The sequence below is a fragment of the Electrona antarctica genome (genome assembly GCF_951216825.1).
Source record: "Electrona antarctica genome assembly, chromosome: 7".
In the NCBI taxonomy this organism is placed as follows: Eukaryota; Metazoa; Chordata; class Actinopteri; order Myctophiformes; family Myctophidae; genus Electrona; species Electrona antarctica.
Window position 1 is genome coordinate 55,466,613 of NC_136812.1, and position 21,566 is coordinate 55,488,178.

The following is a 21,566-nucleotide window of genomic DNA, read 5'->3' on the forward strand; positions in this document are numbered from 1 at the left end:
TGATCTTGACTAAGCTTATATGTGAGGAGGTACTTGCATTGGGAATTGGGCTTCTCCACAAGCTCTTGGAAGATACTTCTTACACTTCTGGAACTGGCTATGAAGCCAATTACACAAGTTTTTCTCTTCCCAGAATGCAACTCTTTGCCTTTGTCATCCTTGAGTTCAAAAAGTGTTTTCTCTGCTTTTAGCAGGATTTCTACTGCACGCTCTTTGTTGGCTGTTCTCATTGGTGCTTTGTTTCCCTTTCCCAGGGGGTTCCTGCTGTTGAGAACATCAAAAGCGGCATCAATGGTTCTCAAGAAGTCCACAGTTGCCTCACATCCACTAAACTGTGGTTGAACTGGGTCATTGAGTTGCCTGCAGCACTCTAGAGTGGCAGCTACACTACTGCTGAAAACCTGAGCTGCAAGTTTAACCTTAATTTTCTGTCTATCCCACTGTAGGTGCGCCTTCTTCAGTTTGTTTGCAAGAAACAGCCCTTCCTCATCTTGAATTTTAACTAAGTCTACAATGTATTGCCATTTTATTTTTGCCTGTTGGGCTTTGAAATTCACCCATGTCTGCCAGTGCATTCCTTAGCAGCTTTAGCATGTGACACACATCCAAAACAACATGTACTTGTTGTTTCTCTTCATCCTTTGTTTGTTTTTATCTGCAGGATGAATGAATGAGGGTCTCATGTTATGGACATTTAAGTCTGCACCAAGGGCTCTCAACATGGCAAAATGGCATGATGGGCCATCGCACGTCAAGGATACTGTATGAACTCCAATGGTACGGAGTCTCAGAAGGCATTCTGTGACGATGTTGGCACGCTCTACACCAGACAATCCATCGACAAGGAAGTATGCAACTGGAATTTTCCAGGAATTGTCGATGGCAACAACCATGAGAACCAAGGCATCTTTAGCTGGTGGTAAGCTGTCATCGACTACGCCAGAGCCATGGTCCACATATCCATGGAATTTCCCAGTTGCATATTCCACATGCTTTTAAATGGCTATTTCATCCATCATGAGAGCACATAAGGTGTCTTTACCCTCTTGTTTACTTTCCTTCCTTTCCTCGAGAGCATTAAATGCAGGTGTTGTAAAACCTGGATCTGCAGAAATGTTGGTGTACCAGGTCCGGATAGTGTCCGGGCAAGGCAAAGCATCATCAAAACAGCGACGTACATATTCATAAGCCATTGGAGAATAAAAGTGCAGAGTCATGGCAAATGATTTTAAACTATCTGACACTTTAGACCTTTTCCTTGTCTTCATTCTATCAATGACTTCCTTTATCACACCACTGTGTGTTGCCTCCAGCATGTCTGCACAACTTGTGGAAATTAGCACTTGCTGCTTCAGCTCATGGAGGACACCAGACAGGGTGGATAATTTGGTTTTAAGTCGTCTGGTCCTCTGTTTCTCCACTTTCCCTTTCTTTTCACAAACCTGCAGTCTGTCCTCTGTTCCAAGGCAACAACGCTTCATTGTTTTTGGAGAGAAAAACACAGTGTAGCTGTGTTCTTCATATAAGGGATCGCGCTCAACCTCATTGTCTAACTCGTCATCGTCGTCGTCGTCGCTATCAAAATCACTTTCTGCTGAACTATGGGTATCGCCTGGTTCTACCGTGGCTTCTAACTCCTGAGCTGTGTCACTAACAGAATTAGCTGCTAAACCATGGGGATCTCGCTCTGGTTCTATGGTGTCTTCTAACTCCTGAGCTGTGTCACTAACAGAATTAGCTGCTAAACCATGGGGATCGCGCTCTGGTTCAATAGTGTCTTCTAACTCCTGAGCTGTGTCACTAACATAATTAGCTGCTAAACCATGGGGATCTCGCTCTGGTTCTATGGTGTCTTCTAACTCCTGAGCTGTGTCACTAACATAATTAGCTGCTAAACCATGGGGATCGCGCTCTGGTTCAATAGTGTCTTCTAACTCCTGAGCTGTGTCACTAACAGAATTAGCTGCTAAACCATGGGGATCTCGCTCTGGTTCTATGGTGTCTTCTAACTCCTGAGTTGTGTCCTTGTGTTGCAGGAAAACAAAATCTGTGTCATCTTGTTCTTCCTGCCCTACAAGGCTGCAGCTCTCAAGATTATCTGAGACAACTACCACACTTACACAATCATCAATATGTCCAATACTTTGGTGAACATAGCTGTGATCATGTTCAAATGGGAAAAATGTAACACTCACCTCCTCTGTACCACCACCTACCGTGTGTCTCTCGGATGTACTGTCATCATGGTGGTTGAAAAGTGTGGGGACAGCGTTTTGAGTGAGGCACTTCTTCCCAGTCGGGCTTGAACAAAAGCACCTGTCGTCAAAGTGATACTCACATAGCCTGGAGTGTTGGTCTGTTGTCCAATTCTTACGTCCGACATTGCTCACCCAATGATGCAGTCTACCTTTGTCCTTGTTCAAACGAAGAGGAAATCTGTGAAGATAGATCATGTAAAAGGTCAATCAAATTGTTCCACAGAAGAATGTATGTCTAAGCTTCTTTAAAAACATAAATGTATTTAAATGGCATCAGCTCGGCAAAAACCATAAAAAAACATGCTTACTCTTCATGAAGTGAAATTGATCGATTAATTGGCCTTTCTTGACCTGTATACATTTGTCAGGTGTGTGTGTGTGTGTGTCAACATTATGAGAGCAGAGAGAGGTTGCTTTCCTGGAGCAGTGGTTGTCAACCAGTGGTCCGGGGACCACCAGTGGTCCTTGAGTGGTTCTATTGGTCCCCAGATAAATGATGGAGAGTTGGTAACCAAATGGACCCTTATTTGCCTACATCTTTTGTGAGTGTAAATTTAGTGTAAAATGAAATGCTCTCAAAAGATAAATTATTGTTACACATCTGCATTAGCCTACTTAATTTAGAAGTCTATAGAACACACAATCAGTATAGGTGAGGTTATTGAGGTTCTATGACATTCAAGACCATCGACAGAATTTAGTAAAATGGAGAGAATTAATTGTTTTGCATATCCCTAAAATAGCTGTTTCTGAGAATATCATGAATATTGTTCGAATATAGAAAAGTAGGCTATAGGTTACTAATTACATATTTAAAGTCGAAAACAGGTAAACAATTACCCATACAGAATGGAAGCATTGAGATCTTTTACTAAGCTTGCAAAATAAAATCATCCCAAATTCACATATCTGACTACTCAAATTATGCTTTCTAATATTTTAGGGAATTAGATCAACTGTTGTCAGGGGTACTTTTTAAAGGACAACTTTAGTTTTTTTCAACCAAGGTTCATGTTTTAGGTTGTTATTAGAGAAAGTAAAAGATGAGTGTAATTTTTTTCATTTGCTGCTTTCTTTCGTTTTAGGGATTTTAGCTGTTTTTGACAGGGGGGCGGGGGCATTCGAGCATGGGACTAAATATGTTTTTTTACAAAATATTATGGCGATTTATTTTTTTATTATTTACTATAGTCCTAATAAACCCCAGGAAATTACATCTGGCCACAAAAAAATCACAGGATCTACTGAATGTGAAGGTAGCCTACTGGGGGGAAGCCACACTGTGTGTCATAGGCTCAATGTCAGTTTGACACATTCAGTAGATCTCGTGATCTTTTTGACTTGAGAGCTACTTTCAAAATGACCAACTCAACATCTACCCACCAAATACAATATTATCCTATTGCTGAAAATAGTCACACCTGTTTGAAATGAGGGGCACTCTTCTCAGCATGCATAATCATGCATCATCTTATTCCGGTCAATCACAATTTGCATCCTCACTTCACTTTTCTGTCTTCACCTTTCATGGGGTGATCAGCCAATAGGAAGAAATAGAGTCTGCAACACTAGTATGAAAAACTCAGCTCCACTGGTTTATTGAGTCAACGTTTCGATCAAATGACTAAGGTTTTCTTCAGTAATAGTGTGTCAGGGAATGGGTGTGCACCTTTATACAGGAAGGGTACAACTGATTGGCTCTAACGATGGGTGGTGACTAATGCCACCTAAGCCCAAACCAATTATCCAATTTCCAATATCACAATAATAAACATGACATGTTTAAATATACAAAAATACAAACAAGGTACAGAATGTAAATAATGTGGTCTATATGCTCAAGTGTGTGTGTGGGCTTGCCTACATAGGCAAAACTGTAAGACCCCTTAAAACCAGAATTGCGGAACATAGGAGTGACATGAGAAACAAAAAAAAAAAAAAATCCTGTAGCCCTACATTTCCACAAAGCCCAACATTGTATTTCCTCCTTGAGGTATATGGGTATTGAAAGGGTCCAACTGCCACCTAGGGGTGGAGACATTGATGTTCTACTCCTGCAGCGTGAGACTTTCTGGATGTCGACCCTCAATACTGTGAATAAGGGCTTGAATGCAGGGACGTAACTACCATGACGCAGACAACGCAACTGCGTGGGGGCCCAGAGGCAAGGGGGGCACACGGCCGCCCACCCGTGCACCCCTCACTTCAAGTGCGTTTTTTTATATTTAAATTAAACCTGAAGAGCCTTTGGTCACCAAAAGTGAGAGTTGTGGCACAACTCAATGTGCCACTGCTTCTCCCCTGTATTCAACATGTGACTAAACGTATATTCATCAAATAAACTCACAGAACAAATGTACTAACATTAGTCAATTTGTCAGACTTTACCGACGTGTTGCGAGCTTCTAGATCAGCTCTTATTTAAATAGCAAAGATTGTTTATAAGGCTTAAAGGTCCTATGACATAGCCCGAAATATCCCGCGATGCACAATATAATTGGTAGTATGATTAGGTAATAACGACCATACAAATGCCATACCGGTACCGGATTGGTCTCAAAATATTCCAGATTATTTAATCGGTTTTCACCAGCTAAATAGTCAAAATTCATCAATGAGTTTGTGGCAGGATAGGCGTGACTGAGTTCCCACGCTGTCACAGCCCATCCCCCACCCACTCATCAGTGGGTGATTGATGGCAGTATAAAGGCAGTGCGGTTCCTTATGCTAGTCAGCTGGTTGTCTCTGCTGCTGGTTTGTGGCTGCCACACCTTGCTTGTTGAGCTGGTGTGTCCACACACAGTTGACGCCTAACTTGCTGGCCCGTCGGGCTACAGCGTGGTGTTGTGCATATTGGTGCAGGTATGTTTCTCTTATTGTTTAAACGATAGCTGGCATTTGATAGTTTGATAACCATGAACTTGACTATGACCGCTTGTCTCTTTAGCTTCGGGCTACACTCTGCAGGCATTCACTCCTGCTGTAGTCTTGTGCTGGGTGTGCGATGTAGCTTCACCACGCCACCCAGGTACGTGGTTTATCCTCCTTCTCTACAGTATATTTCATTTGGTGTCTTTGACGCCACGGGAATGTAAACCTGGGCTCTTGTTGTTGTTCCAGTGGTTTCCCTACCGGCTTCTGCTGTGTGAGGCACTACGTCGGTGCGCATTGTCCCTCATTAACGTGGTAGGTTCCATTGAGCTCTCGCTGTTCTTGCCTCTGTGAATTGTACTTTTAAATATTAGTTTAACATGGCCGTTGGTGCTTTTAGGGCCAGCACCACACCTGCTGCTTTGCTGGGGATTATTTATGGGGAATATCCACAAGCTTCCCCGTTTCACACAGTCCCTCCCCACTCCTTCCACAACGGCCCGGTTCGGGAATCGACCACACAGCCACTGGCTGGATAGGCCACCAGGGGGTCGTCAGTTGCCATTTGTATTGATTTATTATATTAATTATTTGGTTGTGTTTATTTGTTATTGGAAAGATCATCAGGCATGCCGCATATTAACCGACACCCTTAGTATCACTATATATGGGAGTGATATGGTTTTAATACATTGATTCCACTATGAAGTGTGGACTAGGAGTAGCCTACAAGTATTACATCTGAACCTCATTATTGTCTTAATCCTACCTTTTATCCATTCTTAATATTATTGATGAAATGTTTATATGAATGAATTTCTAATTAAACCATTTTTGTACCTTTGTAACCACGTTTCTGCCTGCCCTTTATCCATTGTATAACGAATCTGTGTTGAGGAGTCATTAAGTGCTCTGGGTGTCCAATGTTATATGTTAGTAAATATCCCTTTGGGGCGAAACTCCCCTTGTGGCGTAGTCTGGCTTAGTTTAATTCATACCACCCTGTCACAAGTTCAATATAAATCAAGTGTCTAGTACCTATAGTCTAGAACAAAAGCCAAATCAAATGTGATTTAAAATCTTAAGTAAAAATAAACTTTACATTTAATTTGTGTACTCATCTCATGCAGTAAACAAGACCCCGAGATACTTGAACTCCTTCACCTGGGGTAATGCCTCATTCCCTACCCGGACTGCACAATCCACCGGTTTCTTGCTGAGAACCATGGCCTCAGATTTGGAGACGCTGATCCTCATCCCAGCCGCCGTACACTCGGCTGCGAACCAGTCCAGTGAGAGCTGAAGGTCTTGGACCGATGGTGCCATCAGGACCACATCATCTGCAAAAAGCAGTGATGCAACCCTGAGGTCACCGAGCCGAATATCCTCTCCACCACGACTTCGCCTCGAGATCCTGTCCATGAAAATCACAAACAAGATAGGTGACAATGCGCAGCCCTGGCGAAGGCCAACACCCACCGGAAACGAATCCGACTTACTCCCGAGCACACGGAAACAGCTCTCGCTTTGGGTGGGGTCTTGTTCACGAGTGAGGGGAGAACGGAGGAGATCAGCCGGAGAATCGGAGCGGCAGGGGCGGTATTGCAGTCGCTGTACCGCACTGTTGTGACGAAAAGAGAGTTGAGCCAGAAGGCAAAGCTCTCCGTCTACCGAGCAATCTTCGTTCCTACTCTCACCTATGGTCATGAAGTGTGGGTCATGACCGAAAGAATAAGGTCGCGAATACAAGCGGCCGAAATGAGTTTTCTTCGATGGGTGACTGGCATCTCTCTTAGAGATAGGGTGAGAAGTTCAGTCACACGAGAGAGACTGAACTGCTGCTCCTTCGCCTGGAAAGGAGCCAGCTGAGGTGGTTCGGGCATCTGGTTAGGATGCCTCTCGGGCGTCTCCCTAGGGAGGTCCTCGACGCACGTCCCTCTGGGAGGAGACCCCGGGGCAGACCAAGGCGCAGTTGGAGGAAACACATCGACTCACTGGCCTTGGAACGTCTCGGAATCCCCCAGGAGGAAGTCACTAATGTTGCTCTGGAGAGGGAAGTCTGGAGCACTCTGGTGGAGCTGTTGCCCCCGCGACCTGACTACGGATAAGCGGTTGAAGATGGATGGATCTCATGCAGTAGTCATTCAGTTGTGGTGGGGGCACAGTGGCACAGTCGGTAGTGCTTCACAGCTAGAAGGTCCTGGGTTTGATTCCCACTGTGGGCGTGTTCTCTCCTCTGCGTCATCAGTGCCCATACCTGAGGTGGGGTTGGTGAAAGGGCCTTTCTGTGTGGAGTTTGCCTAGGGTAGGTACCCTCCAAAAGACTGTAATCCTGGTCTCTAAACTATCTCCCCGTGGCCAGCCGGGGCGCCTGATGGAGGGGAAAGGAACTGGTTGGAATAACGTGTTCCTTCCTTCCACGCACTACGTCCAACCAGGGAAACTACCCTCTGTCAGGTGTAAAGAAGCAGCTTGGACTCCTCATGCATTGAAGGAAGCATGAAGTCAGTCCGTTGCTCTCCCCAGGTTGGCAGAAGAAGTGTATCGCCCAGGATTTCAATGAAAAAATGGATTGAAAAATCGTGGGATAAAATTTTTAAAACAAACAAAAAAAAGTAGTCATTCAGTTGTGAAAACAGACACCTGGACAAGAGTATAGGCTATTTACCTATAGGCTTGTTTCCATTGTGGTCCTCTGTATAATATTGGAACGGAATTGGTCAGAATCGGTATCGGCAGACATGACAAGGCAAATAATCCGATATCGGCCATAATTTCATAATCGTGACGTGCACCCCTACCGAATAAATAATCTATGATACTGTACGTCACATGGTCTCAGTGAAAGTTTGAAAACTCCGCTCCGCCTCGTCTCGCTCTCGCTACTTGTTAGCAATGTTAGGCCAGCATTTTGTCTTGGACATTTGCCATCGTAGTGAATAAATATGGCATTAAAATATATGAATTTCTATTGAATATGATGAACAAAATGTCATTATAACTAAGATTAGTTATAATGAGATTTTGTTGTCGTGTTTTAGGAATTTAGGGTAACTAACATGTTTAAGGGTAACTGCTGCATAATCACAATATCACACTCGAGTCCTGCGATCTCTCCCGGTCACCAAGCCCTGTGTCCCCACGGCCACTGAGATGCTCTAAACCCCCCTAGTCACCAAGCCCCTCTGTCCCAACTGAGATGCTCTAAAAACCCTTACGCCGGGGCTCCACCGGACGCGTTGCGTCTCCATCGCGTGCGTCAAAAAACCGGGGCAATTTTAATTCAGTCATGCAACGCAACGCAACGTGGGCAGTGGAGCCACCCTTCATTGATTAAAAAGGGAACATTCCCTGACGGTGACGGAGACGCGACGCTGATGCACCCGGTGGAGCCCCGGCGTTAGAGCTCTTTTTCTACAAGTGAAATAGAACGGGACTCAACGGTAGAAGTACAAGCCCACATTTGCTTATAATAAGCATAGGCTACTTGGCAACATTGACTTAACTACAGTCATTGTGCATTTCAATGTGAAAGGCTCATAAAATTGTCCATTGATGTTTTATGAAGAATGCATTGAATTGATATTTGTTTATATTTGTCAAGTGGATAGAAACTAAAAAAACGGTTAATGTAGGTATGTTTAAATAGCTTATTAGCAAGTTAAGCATCTAACTTGTAACATTGTTTTTAATTGCACAATTTTAATTGCTTGTACATTTGGAAATGTTACATATGCCTTTACAAAATATATAGTTTTCACATGTATTATTTATTAGTTTTTTAGCTATACGTTTTAGGAGTGAATACATCTCTCATATTTGTGACAGTTACACACCGCCACCACCAGGGGGCAAAATGCATTAAGGCCAACTGCGCCTGGATCCTTTATTGCGCATGCGTGAAACATTTTTACCCGGAAGTCCTTGTCTTGCATCACGTGATCACGCCAAGTTTTCCAGTACGGTGATGTTGTTGAACAAAGAAAGAGCTCGTCGTGTCTCTCGGTCATTGTTGATGTTTGTGTCTTTACACATTCTATATTCCAGTAGGAACAGAAAGCTTGGTGGAAATGTCTCATAAAGGAGGTCAAACGAGTCAAATGGAGTCTGTACGGCTGAAGATAAATGAACACATCACGTCGGTGGGAGAGGACATATTGTGTGTTTTGGACAAAGAGCAGCAGAGTGGTGGTGATGTTTGTTGTGTGAAGCTTGATGTCAGAGTGTTTGTGTTGGAGCGCCTCAGTATGGCCGCACAGTTCATGTGCAGCCTTTTCCAGAGAGAGATGGAGACACTAGAAACTCTGCTGGAGAAACAAAACAAACTGCTGGACATTGATCTACACACTGCAGGTTAGTAGACTGAACAACACAAGCTTAGCTACAGGTAGCATTAAGCTAGCTGAACTCAACTACATTTCCCAGTAGCTTTAAGTTGTTCTTTATCATGTTCAGGTACATAAGAGTAAAGAAAAGCTTGTGCTTCCCTGGTCAATTTGTGATGACGTTTGTGGTGATCTGAGTAAGTTTTGTTAAAGTCCAGCTGTCATTCCGGGCCCCTTGCCGCCCAAGGAGAATGTTGTCTGGGTGCCATGTATTTATTCCGACCTCCCATTGTTCGGAAATTACTAACCCTATCTCTAACCCTAAACATAACCACAAGCACTGGAGTAGCGCATGTTCTACAACCAGCAGCGCATGTTCGACAACCTTAGCGCATGTTCGACAACCAGCAGCGCATGTTCGACAACGTTAGCACATGTTCAACAACCAGCAGCGCATGTTCGACAACCTTAGCGCAGAGTGAATCCGGAGACTTCATAGAGTGAGTCTTGTTTTGATGGCTTTAACCAGCTTTCAGTGAAACAAAACAGCGATGCCTCACGAAAGTCATTACTGTACCTTGTGTATGTCCGTATCATGCCGATTTTGTGGTGTAAGGAACGCACGTTGGCCAGAACGATAGAGGGGAGCGGGGGGGGGGGGCGATTCAATCTCCTCCGCCAGTCGATTCCGAATACCCCCCTTTCTTCCTCGTTTCCTTTTCCTTCTGTGTCGGATCAACTCTGGGATGTTATTCAACACTGATACACGTGGTTCATCGTTGTGTGAGGCTCCGGTCGTAGTGACAGCAGCACATCTCGGCTGTACACACAGGCGAGCCTGGACACCTCTGCGCCGCAGTTGTTTGTGTTGCTGTCCAATTGTTGAGTCTGAAGTTCGACTGACAGGCATCTTCCACAGGAGTTTATAATCCACAGAATCAGTAGAGCGATTTCTAACGCCCTTATCTTCCACATCCTTACACACATAACGACTGACATTATGTAGGCACACGGACAAACAAACACTAAACATTAAGCCATACAAGGCATGTTGGGTCGCAGTGCAGCCGCTGTGCAGCGCACCGGAAGCACAGCAAAGGGAAATGGACCCTGTTTTGGGCGTAATGGAAGGCGGGGCTTTTCAGAGTAAAATCTGCCTCATCTGCTGGGCACTCTAGCGCCTTTTTATTCTGAAAGATTCCTGGCCAAAGTGTTGGTGATCCTTGCAAGACAAATGGGAGAATAAATGTCACCAAATGAGAAAAGCACTTTGAGTTGTGCTGATGCTACCTCTTCTCTCCTCCTTCTGTCTGTGTGTAAAGAGGTTTCAGCTGAATATGAGGAGTGGAGATCCAGTCTGGTCCCGGAGGAACCACAACATCAGAGGAGATCCAGTCTGGTCCAGGAGGAACCACAACATCAGAGGAGATCCAGTCTGGTCCAGGAGGAACCACAACATCAGAGGAGATCCAGTCTGGTCCAGGAGAAACCACAACATCAGGAGAGGAGATCCAGTCTGGTCCAGGAGAAACCACAACATCAGGAGAGGAGATCCAGTCTTGTCCAGGAGGAACCACAACCACACATTAAAGAGGAACAGGAAGATGATGCTGATGTGTCACCATTGACATTACTACACTGGAAGACAAGCTGTGACTCAGGTAGAAAAAATAAAAACACTATCTATCCATCCATATAATATATTAGTGATCGACCGATATGTTTTTTGGCCGATATATCCGATCACCGATTAGTGGACAATCAAAAAGCCTGATAGCCGATATTATGAGCCGATATGAATTTAAGTTAAAACATTTTTTTTACAGTAACATAAATTCCAACACAAGAATTCCTTTAACTCTTTGAGAGTTTCAAGGATTTCTATATAGTTTTTAGACTTCTCTATGGCAGAATGGCGTTTTTGAATGATTTATTGAAAATTCTCTGTTGTGAATGTGTGACAACGAAAGACCTTCAGAGAAAGCTTGGCTTGTCTGCTTCCAGGAAAGAAATTAACTGAGTTGATAAAATGTTTAGTTTTTGTGTTGGAAGCCATTTAAAAGAGCCTGCATTTACACTGGGTAGTGTTTCTAGGACAACAAAAAAAGTTATGCCCGGTTGAAGTTTTATTTTCTAAATAACTTTTTTTCTGCTGGGCGTACATAGCCATGCAATATCTCATTTTAAAGGGTGAGTTGTCTAGTTCAATTAAAATAAAATAAAAAGTTTCTCACATGTACCACTGTAGATATTTTGCTATCTATAAATAGCATGGTCAGTCATGATCAATCTGACCTATCCAGCTAAAAGTCCCCCTAGCTCTGAAATGGAACATCATATAAACTCAATTCTTTTTTGGGGTAAAATTAGACATTCTAACGCACATTTTGATATATACCATGTTTACATAGTCTTACCAGTACCGTGTCTATTCATGCATGTATCTCAAAAACCTGTTGTGAAGAAACAGTTTTGATAAAAAACACATCCAAGGACATTGTTTTGATATGACTTTGTGCCCATGATATGTATCAAAATATAGACTTGAATGTATACTGTATTATAACAAAAAAATTGGGTTCTTACCATCTACCGTTACAGAGTAAATCACAGTTGAAACTCGCTTAGTCAAACCATAAACCTCAGAATAGTGAACAAAATAGCCATGACAGGTCTAACTCATTGTAAAAGCTTGTCTTTTATTTTTTATGACTACTAACATAATACAATTATAATAAATATTACAGAAAATAAATAGGCCTACATACAAAACAGTTGTCCCCAAACTCCCCAGTGTCCCCAAACCACTGCATTCCAGTTGTTCTTGACGGTGTGTGTGTGTGAAGGCTAAATTAAAAAAAAACAACTGAAATGAATGAATGCATCCGGTTCAGTGTCGGAGAACTCCATCGCAGTCTTGACTCTTCGTCTTCATCATCATCATCATCATCATCATCATCATCATCATCATCATCATCATCATCCTCCTCCTCCTCCTCATCTGATGCCAGTTCTAAATATATAAAAATAAACATTTAGCTGTAGTCAGCCCGGCCAATAGCCAGTTGGGGGGGACGGGGGGACGTAGGCTATCTGACATCATCATCGTCATCATCATCATCACACGGAGACACACTAAACAATGTACAATCATGATTGTATACAATATACAATGAATGCAATTATCATGCAAGCTCAGACGTCAATGAAACGTCATACAGATCTTATATAATACGCTACTGTTAGCTTCACTCCCCGTCCCCCCTCCGATCCTTGTAGCAAGGTCATCATAAGCACGCGTTGCTTCAGTAAACGATGCATGTTTGTTCTCCGTCTTTGTAGACAGTAAATAAAAGGAGCGAACATTACTCTAAAGATCAGATCGCCTATAAGGCACGCTACAATATAAAATACTTGTACTGCCATGCGTGCATGCCTGCTACGATACATTTGTACTGCACCAACCAACCGATCGACACCAACCCCCCCTCCAGCCATTAGCCAGCACCAATGCACCGACCAACACCATTAGCCAGCACCTTTGGTGCTGGCTAATGGCTGGGGGCCATCGTGGTGAGTCATTCTGGCGTCATGATCTGACTAGTAGTAGTAATTATCCAAGCATCTATTTGTAGCGATCATCTTATGATTTCTGATCACTATAGAAGGGCATTTTCTACAATAAGATTACCTCAAAACATTCCGGGTTGATCGTCTTCTTCAATGGTTTCCCGGTATAGCTCATCGGACGACGATGGGGAGACAATGAAAAAAGTTGGGAGGGAGCAGCGAGTCTCGCTGTAAGCACTGGACCAGGGCTACTCCGCCTGGAGAAGGCGACTGGGACGCGTATGGATCAATACTACTACCACAAAACTCGCTCAAATAAATAGTACTGCTTTCAACTTTTTCTGCTAGAAAATCGCTCGGGCGAGACGGCAAAACAGGCAAAACAATGAAAAATATGAAGACTCCCTCTGCCCCCACTGTTTACAGGGGTGGGACCAGCTTCCAATGGCAACACGTACACGTGTGTCACGTGACACGGGTTTTCTGGGTAATGTAGTTGGAATATAAGCTCAGGAATTTAAACAGCGCTTCGGAGCATATTAATATGTTTAGATTCATCAAAAACTGTGAAGACGCCAATTGGCGTCATTGATCATTTACGGAATTCTGATGAAGACGCCAATTGGCGTCTTTCACCTTCTAAGGGTTAAATGCATTGGAGAATATTTATCGCTTATAAGTGCAAGAAGCAACAACATCGTTTCTGTAACACTTCCCCCCTCCATCAAATGCAGCTTTTTAATTCAAGTTCAAACATGTACTGTAGCAGCATATGGAACATAGTGCTGTATGCAGTGCAGGCACAGGCTTCAAACATAAAAAGAAAAAGAAAATTGGGGGGGAGGGGGGGGGGGGGGGTAATTTTTGAGTGTTGTAAACCACTCCTACGACTGGCTTTGTTAGTTTACCTGTCTGTCTGTCTGTCTGTTCGTACCAAAATGAGCATGGTTGCTACGGTCACCCAGTTCACCCGGGTGTGATTTCATTACGTCAGACATTACGTCAGACCACAGCTGATCAGGCTATATAAGACCTTACACCACTCAGTTCACACGGGTGTGATTTTTTAAATATCTGTCTGTCTGTCTGTCTGTCTGTGTGTAATTGTCCAGAACCGCCCCAAAAAGGCCTCTTCCCGGGGCTCTGGACAAGGCCCATGCCCAGCGTCCATATATGGAGCTGGCCTGTTCTGACCTCACAGCACTCCATATTTGGGCATGCCTGACACACAAGACAGAACTCCACAAGCTGGCTGCATATGCTCCCTATTTGAGCATGCCTTACAAAGAACTCCATATATGGGCATAAAAGGGAGACAGACATATCTGGGTGGGGCATTCATTTCCAACTTGCATCGTTCCAAGTAGGTCAGTGCCCAATGGGCTGTAGAGGCCCTACGGGCACCGTTCTCGTTTATCAAAATTGGTGATCTACAAGCCCACAGCACATTGCAGCATGACATGTTGAGAGCTTGTAGATCTGCTGCCCAAACTCTCCAAAGCCATGTGACCTTGTTGTTTTTACTCCACCACTGAAATTTGCCACTTTCAAGATCACTGGCCACTTTTTTAATGCATGTAGAATTTGTTTTTACCATTCATTTTATAGCAATAAAAGACTCTGTCTCAAAACACTGGCCAACAGTAAAATTATTGGCAACTAAATTAATATGAATTAGAAATTAGGACTTCATTGGCTTGCAGTTAGTTATTGCGTATAGCCAAAATGCAATAATCATATTAGCAGGGCTGCACACAGGCGGTACGCCAGTGCGCATGCGTCGTCAAAATTAAATCTGCGCTGTCAATCAAGCACCGGGAAGCGCTTCTGCGTACCGTCTGCTGGGGCCGCCTAGAATGATTATTATGGCCAGAATACTAGTAAAATCTGTAGCGAGAGCATTTCCCACCGACTGCCAATCAAAGTACGTCTTGCACTGGCCATTGTGGCCAATCGCAGCGCGTCCTTACTCAAATGAGGGAGGATCCATTTCCATGCTGCTCGCTGCTGGGAGGAGGGCGGTTCGGTTGACAGGAGTTTACTACTGAGAAATCCTGACAAAATGGTTCGGCTTCTCCGTTTCAGATGTGGAGCAAACTAAAAAGTAAAAGTTGTAAAAGGGGATGCTTTGGATGCTTTGCACTCTTCCCATTCGCCGCTGTGCTTATGTTTGTTTTCCGGGTGCTGGAGCAAGTTGCTCGTGTGCGATGCCGTCTCTCACAACCTAGGCACCGTAGCCTGGCTAATAAGCCAGACTCAAATCACACGGCCACTGACTTTTTACGGGTACAGGTTTTAGTTCCGACAGTGGGAAGAGTGCAAAGCATTGTGGACTGGCACTGCTGCTGCAGCCTGCACAACATGAAGCTTATCAACATGACAACACCGTATGCCGACATACTGTCCCTTATTATCGTAAAGTCGGGTAGTGTACACTGTTTATTTTTGCACCGAGGAGCCATGTGTGTCTAACTGTCTGAGTCTGACTGTACGTTGCCTCGGTAAAAACAAAAGGGAAGCCTGACGTATGCTTCGCCGTACGACGTGTATGTTAAAGTACCAAGTAACTTCTCCAGGTGCTCCTCTGAGTACTAGACCAAAAAAGTTGTGTGCAGCCCTGCATATTAGGCTGGTCAGGATGGGGAAAAAAGTTGTCCTTCAGTTGGCTGACACACACACACACACACACACACACACACACACACACACACAAACAGGCAATCAATAGACAACTTGTTACAGCTGTTGTTTGCAGAGTTAGCAGGCAGCAGCTAGCTTGGCTAACGTAGTTCTACCACTGCTCTCTGTGACTCTGTCCCTCTCACGTGTAGATTTTATTTTGGTTAATTGAAGATGAAAACAGCAAAGCTTTTTATGGTTACAAGGTTAGTAGCCTATAATCCTTTCTCCTCCCTGCAGTGGCCCTCTCTCTGACTCCGTGTGTGTGTGTGTGTGTGTGTGCGTGTGCGTGTGCGTGCGTGCGTGCGTGTGAGAGAGGAGACGTCAGCACTGGGAGAGTCAGACACGCAGCTATACATCTCCTTACAACCGTACTCTACCGGATTTTCAATGAAAGTGGTTGTTTCACCATGTTTGCGCATTTATGAGAAATATAATAATCTGACATTTTTTTTCGATTATTTGTTTTTAGCACCGATACCGATATTAATTAAAATAAATAAATATCGATCACTAATATATATAGATTCTAATTTAATTTGGAAACCCCCCCAAATTTATGTTGTATACATTTAATGTTGTATGTATGTCACAGTTTTAATATGTATATTGTTTGTTTTTGAGTCTGGCGAAGAGGAGGTGGTCTGACGCAAGCCAGCTACACTGGAAGACCCAACAAATGCATGTTTAGCGTTGAGATGGAACTTTAACTTATTTGTTGTATTCCTTCATTCCAGACCAGTGTGTGGAGTCCAGTCTGCAGGTGAAGATCAGTTCTCCAGCCACGACTGTTTCTGTCAAACAGGAACCTGAAGACCATCTTAAACAGGAACCTGAAGACCACCTTAAACAGGAACCTGAAGAGAACCTGGATCTCAGTAAGTTTCCAGCACTCTCTCTGTATTTATTGTATTGGTGAAAGTGGGTCGGTACTGACAGTGTAAAGATGAACCGATATGAATTGGTTATCGATTTTAGCATTAACAGTGTGACTACATCGATGCATTGACCACTGCATTGATCAACATGTAGTATGAATGGGACAATGGTTCGCCTCTAAAAGTATTAACTCTTTGAGAGTTTCAAGGATTTCTATATAGTTTGTAGACTTCTCTATGGCAGAATGGCGTTTTTGAATGATTTATTGAAAATTCTCTGTTGTGAATGTGTGACAACGAAAGACCTTCAGAGAAAGCTTGACTTGTCTGCTTCCAAAAAATGAACTGAGTTGATAAAATGTTTAGTTTTTGTGTTGGAAGCCATTTAAAAGAGCCTGCATTTACACTGGGTAGTGTTTCTAGGACAACAAAAAAAGTTATGCCCGGTTGAAGTTTTATTTTCTAAATAACTTTTTTTCTGCTGGGCGTACATAGCCATGCAATATCTCATTTTAAAGGGTGAGTTGTCTAGTTCAATTAAGATAAAATAAAAAGTTTCTCACATGTACCACTGTAGATATTTTGCCATCTATAAATAGCATGGTCAGTCATGATCAATCTGACCTATCCAGCTAAAAGTCGCCATAGCTCTGAATTGGAACATCATATAAACTCAATTATTTTTTGGGGTAAAATTAGACATTCTAACGCACATTTTGATATATACCATGTTTACATAGTCTTACCAGTACCTTGTCTATTCATGCATGTATCTCAAAAACCTGTTATGAAGAAACACAGTTTTGATAAAAAACACATCCAAGGACATTGTTTTGATATGACTTGGTGCCCATGATATGTATCAAAATATAGACTTGAATGTATACTGTATTATAAAAAAGAAATTGAGTTATTACCATCTACCGTTACAGAGTAAATCACAGTTGAAACTTGCTTAGTCATATACAATAAACCTCACAATAGTGAACAAAATAGTCATGACCGGTCTAACTCATTGTAAAAGCGTCTTATTTGTTACGACTACTAACATAATAAAATGATAAATATTACAGAAAATAAATAGGCCTACATACAAAACAGTTACTCCTCCCCTAGCTCTGATCCATAGCTCTAAATGTGCATCCAAATGTCCCCAAACCCAGTCCTTGACGGTGTGTGTGTGTGTGAGTTAACCTGACTCCGCCAGATGGGGCAGCAGAGAGTACACTGTGTTCCCCCCTCCTGCTCCCATCTGGGAACTCTCAGGCAGACTTGATGCCCGGCCACAAAACGGCCTGGCCAATCAGCAGCAGCTTCTAGCAACTTCTAGCATTGGCCAGGCCGTTTTGTGGCCGGGCATCAAGTCTGCCTGAGAGTTCCCAGATGGGAGCAGGAGGGGGGAACCCAGTGTACTCTCTGCTGCCCCATCTGGCGGTCAGGTTATGTGTGAGTAGGCTAAATAAAAAAAACACCCAAAAACTGCCCCCCTGAAATGAATGAATGAATGAATCCGGTTCAGTGTCGGAGAACGCCATCGCAGTCTTGACTCTTCATCCTCCTCCTCATCTGATGCCAGTTCTAAATATATAAAAAGAAATAAACATTTTAGCTGTAGTCAGTGCACGCTACTATTACATGGCGTTTTACCCGGCTGCTGGCGATCAAATGATTTTATTGTGCAGTGTCTTTGTGGGCCGAGTCGTGGCATGACCAATACAAATAGATGCTTGTATAAGTAGTATCACGATAAAATAATATGGCAACGTTAGAATGAAACACCAATGAGTGATCGCTGGTAATGTAGCTAGCTGCCCAGGGTATATATCCAGCACCATTGCGTCGCAATCATCCAGCAACATTGGTACTGGCTATTGCCCGGGCTTGTGGCCCGGTCAATAGCCAGTACCATTTGTGCAGTGTTTGTTAGCAACTACTACTAGCCAACAGCCAGTGGAATGTGGTGACGCGATGGTGCTGGATATACGCTGGGCAGCTACATTACCCGCGATCACTCATTGGTGGTGTCATTCTAACGTCGCCATATTATTTTATCGTGATACTAATTATACAAACATCTATTTGTATGCCACGATGCCACGATTCGGCCCACAAAGACACAGTACAATACATTCATTTGATCAGATGTTTTTGTTAGCTACGTCGATTACCTATAGTACCGACCCTTGTTATATATTCTCCGACTATGCCTGTGACGATGACTAAACCAGTTAGATCTATCCATATATGGTTCTACCACATCTATCTGATATCAGCACTAGGTCGGCTCGGGCCAAATATAGGGATCGTCTTACTAGACATGTCATATTAGGGCATTTTCGAATACAATAAAATGACCTTTTAGCGAAGGCATCAGCCTTGGTGGTAACTCCGGTGGGGAGAAGAAAAGACATTGCACACGTGTAATCCGCGAGGGTGGATGTTGCAGCCCGGCCAACGGTCTGGGACTGGAGAATGCCACTGGACACGGATGGATCATTTTTCAGATTGTTTTTTTTGCGGCGACTGCAAACCTGGCTGAAAAACTCTTCCTCCAGTGCCCACCTCGGAGGAGTCAACCAACCCCCCTGTTCACTGGGGGCTGGGCGTCAGTTTCCAATAGGAAAGCGTACACGTGTGTCACGTGACACGGGTTTTCTGGGTAATGGAGTTGAAATATGAGCTCAGGAATTTAAACAGCGCTCCGGAGCACTTTAAAACTCTTAGCCTGCCGCCATTAATTAATCCCTCGATTGCGTATTGCCATGGTTTAATCACGCGTGACACTTACTTTGAAGAGCCAAATATCCGTAATCGCATTTTACTATGAAACCATTCCGTGTGTGTTGACGAAGCTGGTGCTCGTTCTCTCGGTCGGTGGTGGAAAAAGTGGACCGCGAGTATCACAGCGCCTGCTACAGGCCGTTGAAAACGCTTGTCTGGGACAAAGCGTCCTCTGCAATGTCGCTTCTGTGAGATAAAGCCGTCTGAAAACAGAGCCGACAATGTTAGTGGATGCGCGCGCATTTTCAAAACATGCATTAATGAATACATCGCTGTTAAAACGGCTTTTCCGTTTGTGGCAGGCTACAAGATTCTACGTTTTAAAATTCCTATGTTCCTGGCGGGTAAACGATTAATATGTTTAGATTAATAAGAAATGAGAAAGACGCCAATTGGCGTCATTGATCTCTTACAGAATGTAAGCAATGACGCCAATTGGCGTCTTTCACCTTCTAAGGGTTAATGGATTCACTGAAGTTTTGCAGTTAATTCTACCTCCGTATTAATTAAATTTCAATTTGGGAAAATGTGGGCAAAGAGTAATCTGTTGATACTTTTACCACTACTCTGCACTGAGGTACAAGATTCAAACCTTCTCTTGTATTATTTTTCCTAGATTTTCTGTACGTCCCTGTGTGTAAAGAGGAGGTTCCACCTGAAGAGGAGAGGAGCTCCAGTCTGGTCCAGGAGGAACCACAACCTCCACAGATTAAAGATGAACAAGGGGAGCTACTTCAAAGACCAGAAGAGGCTGGTGGGTCAACGTTGACATTACTAGCAGTGAAAAGTGAAGATGATGATGCAAACAGAGAGACAGAGCCTGTAGCCGGCACCTCAACTGAACACATGAAAACACAAGCTGATGTAGAGCACTGTGGAACATCACAACCAACTAGTGATGACCAGCTCCTCTCTTCACACTGTTCTGAATCTGACACTGGAGACAGTGATGAGTGGGAGGAGACCAGGGGAGATCAGTCAGCTCTGAACACACTGAAATCACAAAACACACAAAATGTGAGAGGAGAGCACAAGCTGTCCCAGGACCTGAAATCATCTAAACAAACTCACTCTGCGAGGAGTCACACAGGGAAGAAATGTTTAAATTGTACAGATTGTGGCAAAATGTTTAATCAAGAGGGAAATCTAAAAACACACATGAGGATTCATACAGGCAAAAAGCCCTTTTTGTGTACAATTTGCGGTACAGGCTTTAGTCAGACAGGTAATCTAAAAACACACATGCTGACCCATACAGGTGAAAAGCCCTTATCTTGTACATTATGTGGTAAAGGCTTTAGGCAGACGAGTAATCTAAAATCACACATGATGACTCATACAGGCGAAAGGCCATTCTCTTGTACAGTATGTGGTAAAGGTTGTGTTCACAAGGGTGGTCTAAAAACACACATGATGACTCATACAGGTGAAAAGCCCTTCTCTTGTACAGTATGTGGTAAAGGTTGTGTTAACACAAGTCATCTAAAAACACACATGCGGACTCATACAGGTGAAAAGCCCTTCTCTTGTACAGTATGTGGTAAAGGTTTTTGTGACACAAGTAATCTAAAAACACACATGAGGATTCATACAGGTGAAAAGCCCTTCTCTTGTACAGTATGTGGTAAAGGTTTTTGCAACAAATGTGTTCTAAAAACACACATGAGGATTCATACAGGCGAAAAGCCCTTTTCTTGTACAGTATGTGGTAAAGGCTTTACTCAGACGGGTAGTCTAAAAACACACATGATGACTCATACAGGCGAAAAGCCATTTTATTGTACAGTATGTGGTAAAGGCTTTATAAATAAGCTAAAGAGACACATGAGGACTCATCAAGGGGGAAAGCCTTTAGTTTAAGACACATGATATGATCAGTCATTCTTATCCAGGATGACAAAAGCAGAGGAGTTTCATAATCTGACAATATCAACATAAAATACACATTGATAGCTTCTTGTGATGGGTTTTTGTTTTGTCTTGTGCATGAATCTTATTTTCTATTCAACATTTATTTTATTTTATTTTATCTTGCATCATTCCCTCCCACTCATAGGTTACTGGTAGTACAATATGAGCATCAATGTGTGTCCACATTGGTCAGGATTTTACACGTCATATTCATAATCATTAGTATTCATGCAATAATTATGTTCATTGATATGCAATAAATAATGGTGGTGAATGCTGACAAGATGCTGGGT

The 21,566-nt window shown here is 43.2% G+C and overlaps 1 protein-coding gene and 1 long non-coding RNA gene across 2 annotated transcripts; both read left to right on the forward strand.

The window, feature by feature from the left end:
* Window positions 1-5,001: 5,001 nt before the first annotated feature.
* Window positions 5,002-5,960, forward strand: LOC306927032. The gene is made up of 4 exons (XR_013790475.1): window positions 5,002-5,120; window positions 5,206-5,286; window positions 5,379-5,444; window positions 5,530-5,960. It is a non-coding gene; the product is annotated as an uncharacterized lncRNA (long non-coding RNA).
* Window positions 5,961-9,084: 3,124 nt separating this feature from the next.
* Window positions 9,085-21,489, forward strand: LOC306927024 (uncharacterized protein). Its single transcript, XM_079506604.1, has 4 exons — window positions 9,085-9,482; window positions 10,777-11,115; window positions 16,441-16,581; window positions 19,979-21,489. The coding sequence occupies exons 1-4, from the start codon at window positions 9,200-9,202 to the stop codon at window positions 21,220-21,222; spliced, it is 2,007 nt and encodes a 668-aa protein (XP_079362730.1). The 5' UTR covers window positions 9,085-9,199; the 3' UTR covers window positions 21,223-21,489.
* Window positions 21,490-21,566: the final 77 nt, after the last annotated feature.

Excerpts from the sequence above, each read along its gene's own strand:
- LOC306927024 (XM_079506604.1), top strand. The coding sequence starts at position 9,200 with ATGTCTCATAAAGGAGGTCAAACGAGTCAAATGGAGTCTGTACGGCTG. Across the intron at positions 9,483-10,776 it reads CATTGATCTACACACTGCAG|AGGTTTCAGCTGAATATGAG; the intron begins GTTAGTAGACTG and ends CTGTGTGTAAAG. Across the intron at positions 16,582-19,978 it reads TGAAGAGAACCTGGATCTCA|ATTTTCTGTACGTCCCTGTG; the intron begins GTAAGTTTCCAG and ends TATTTTTCCTAG.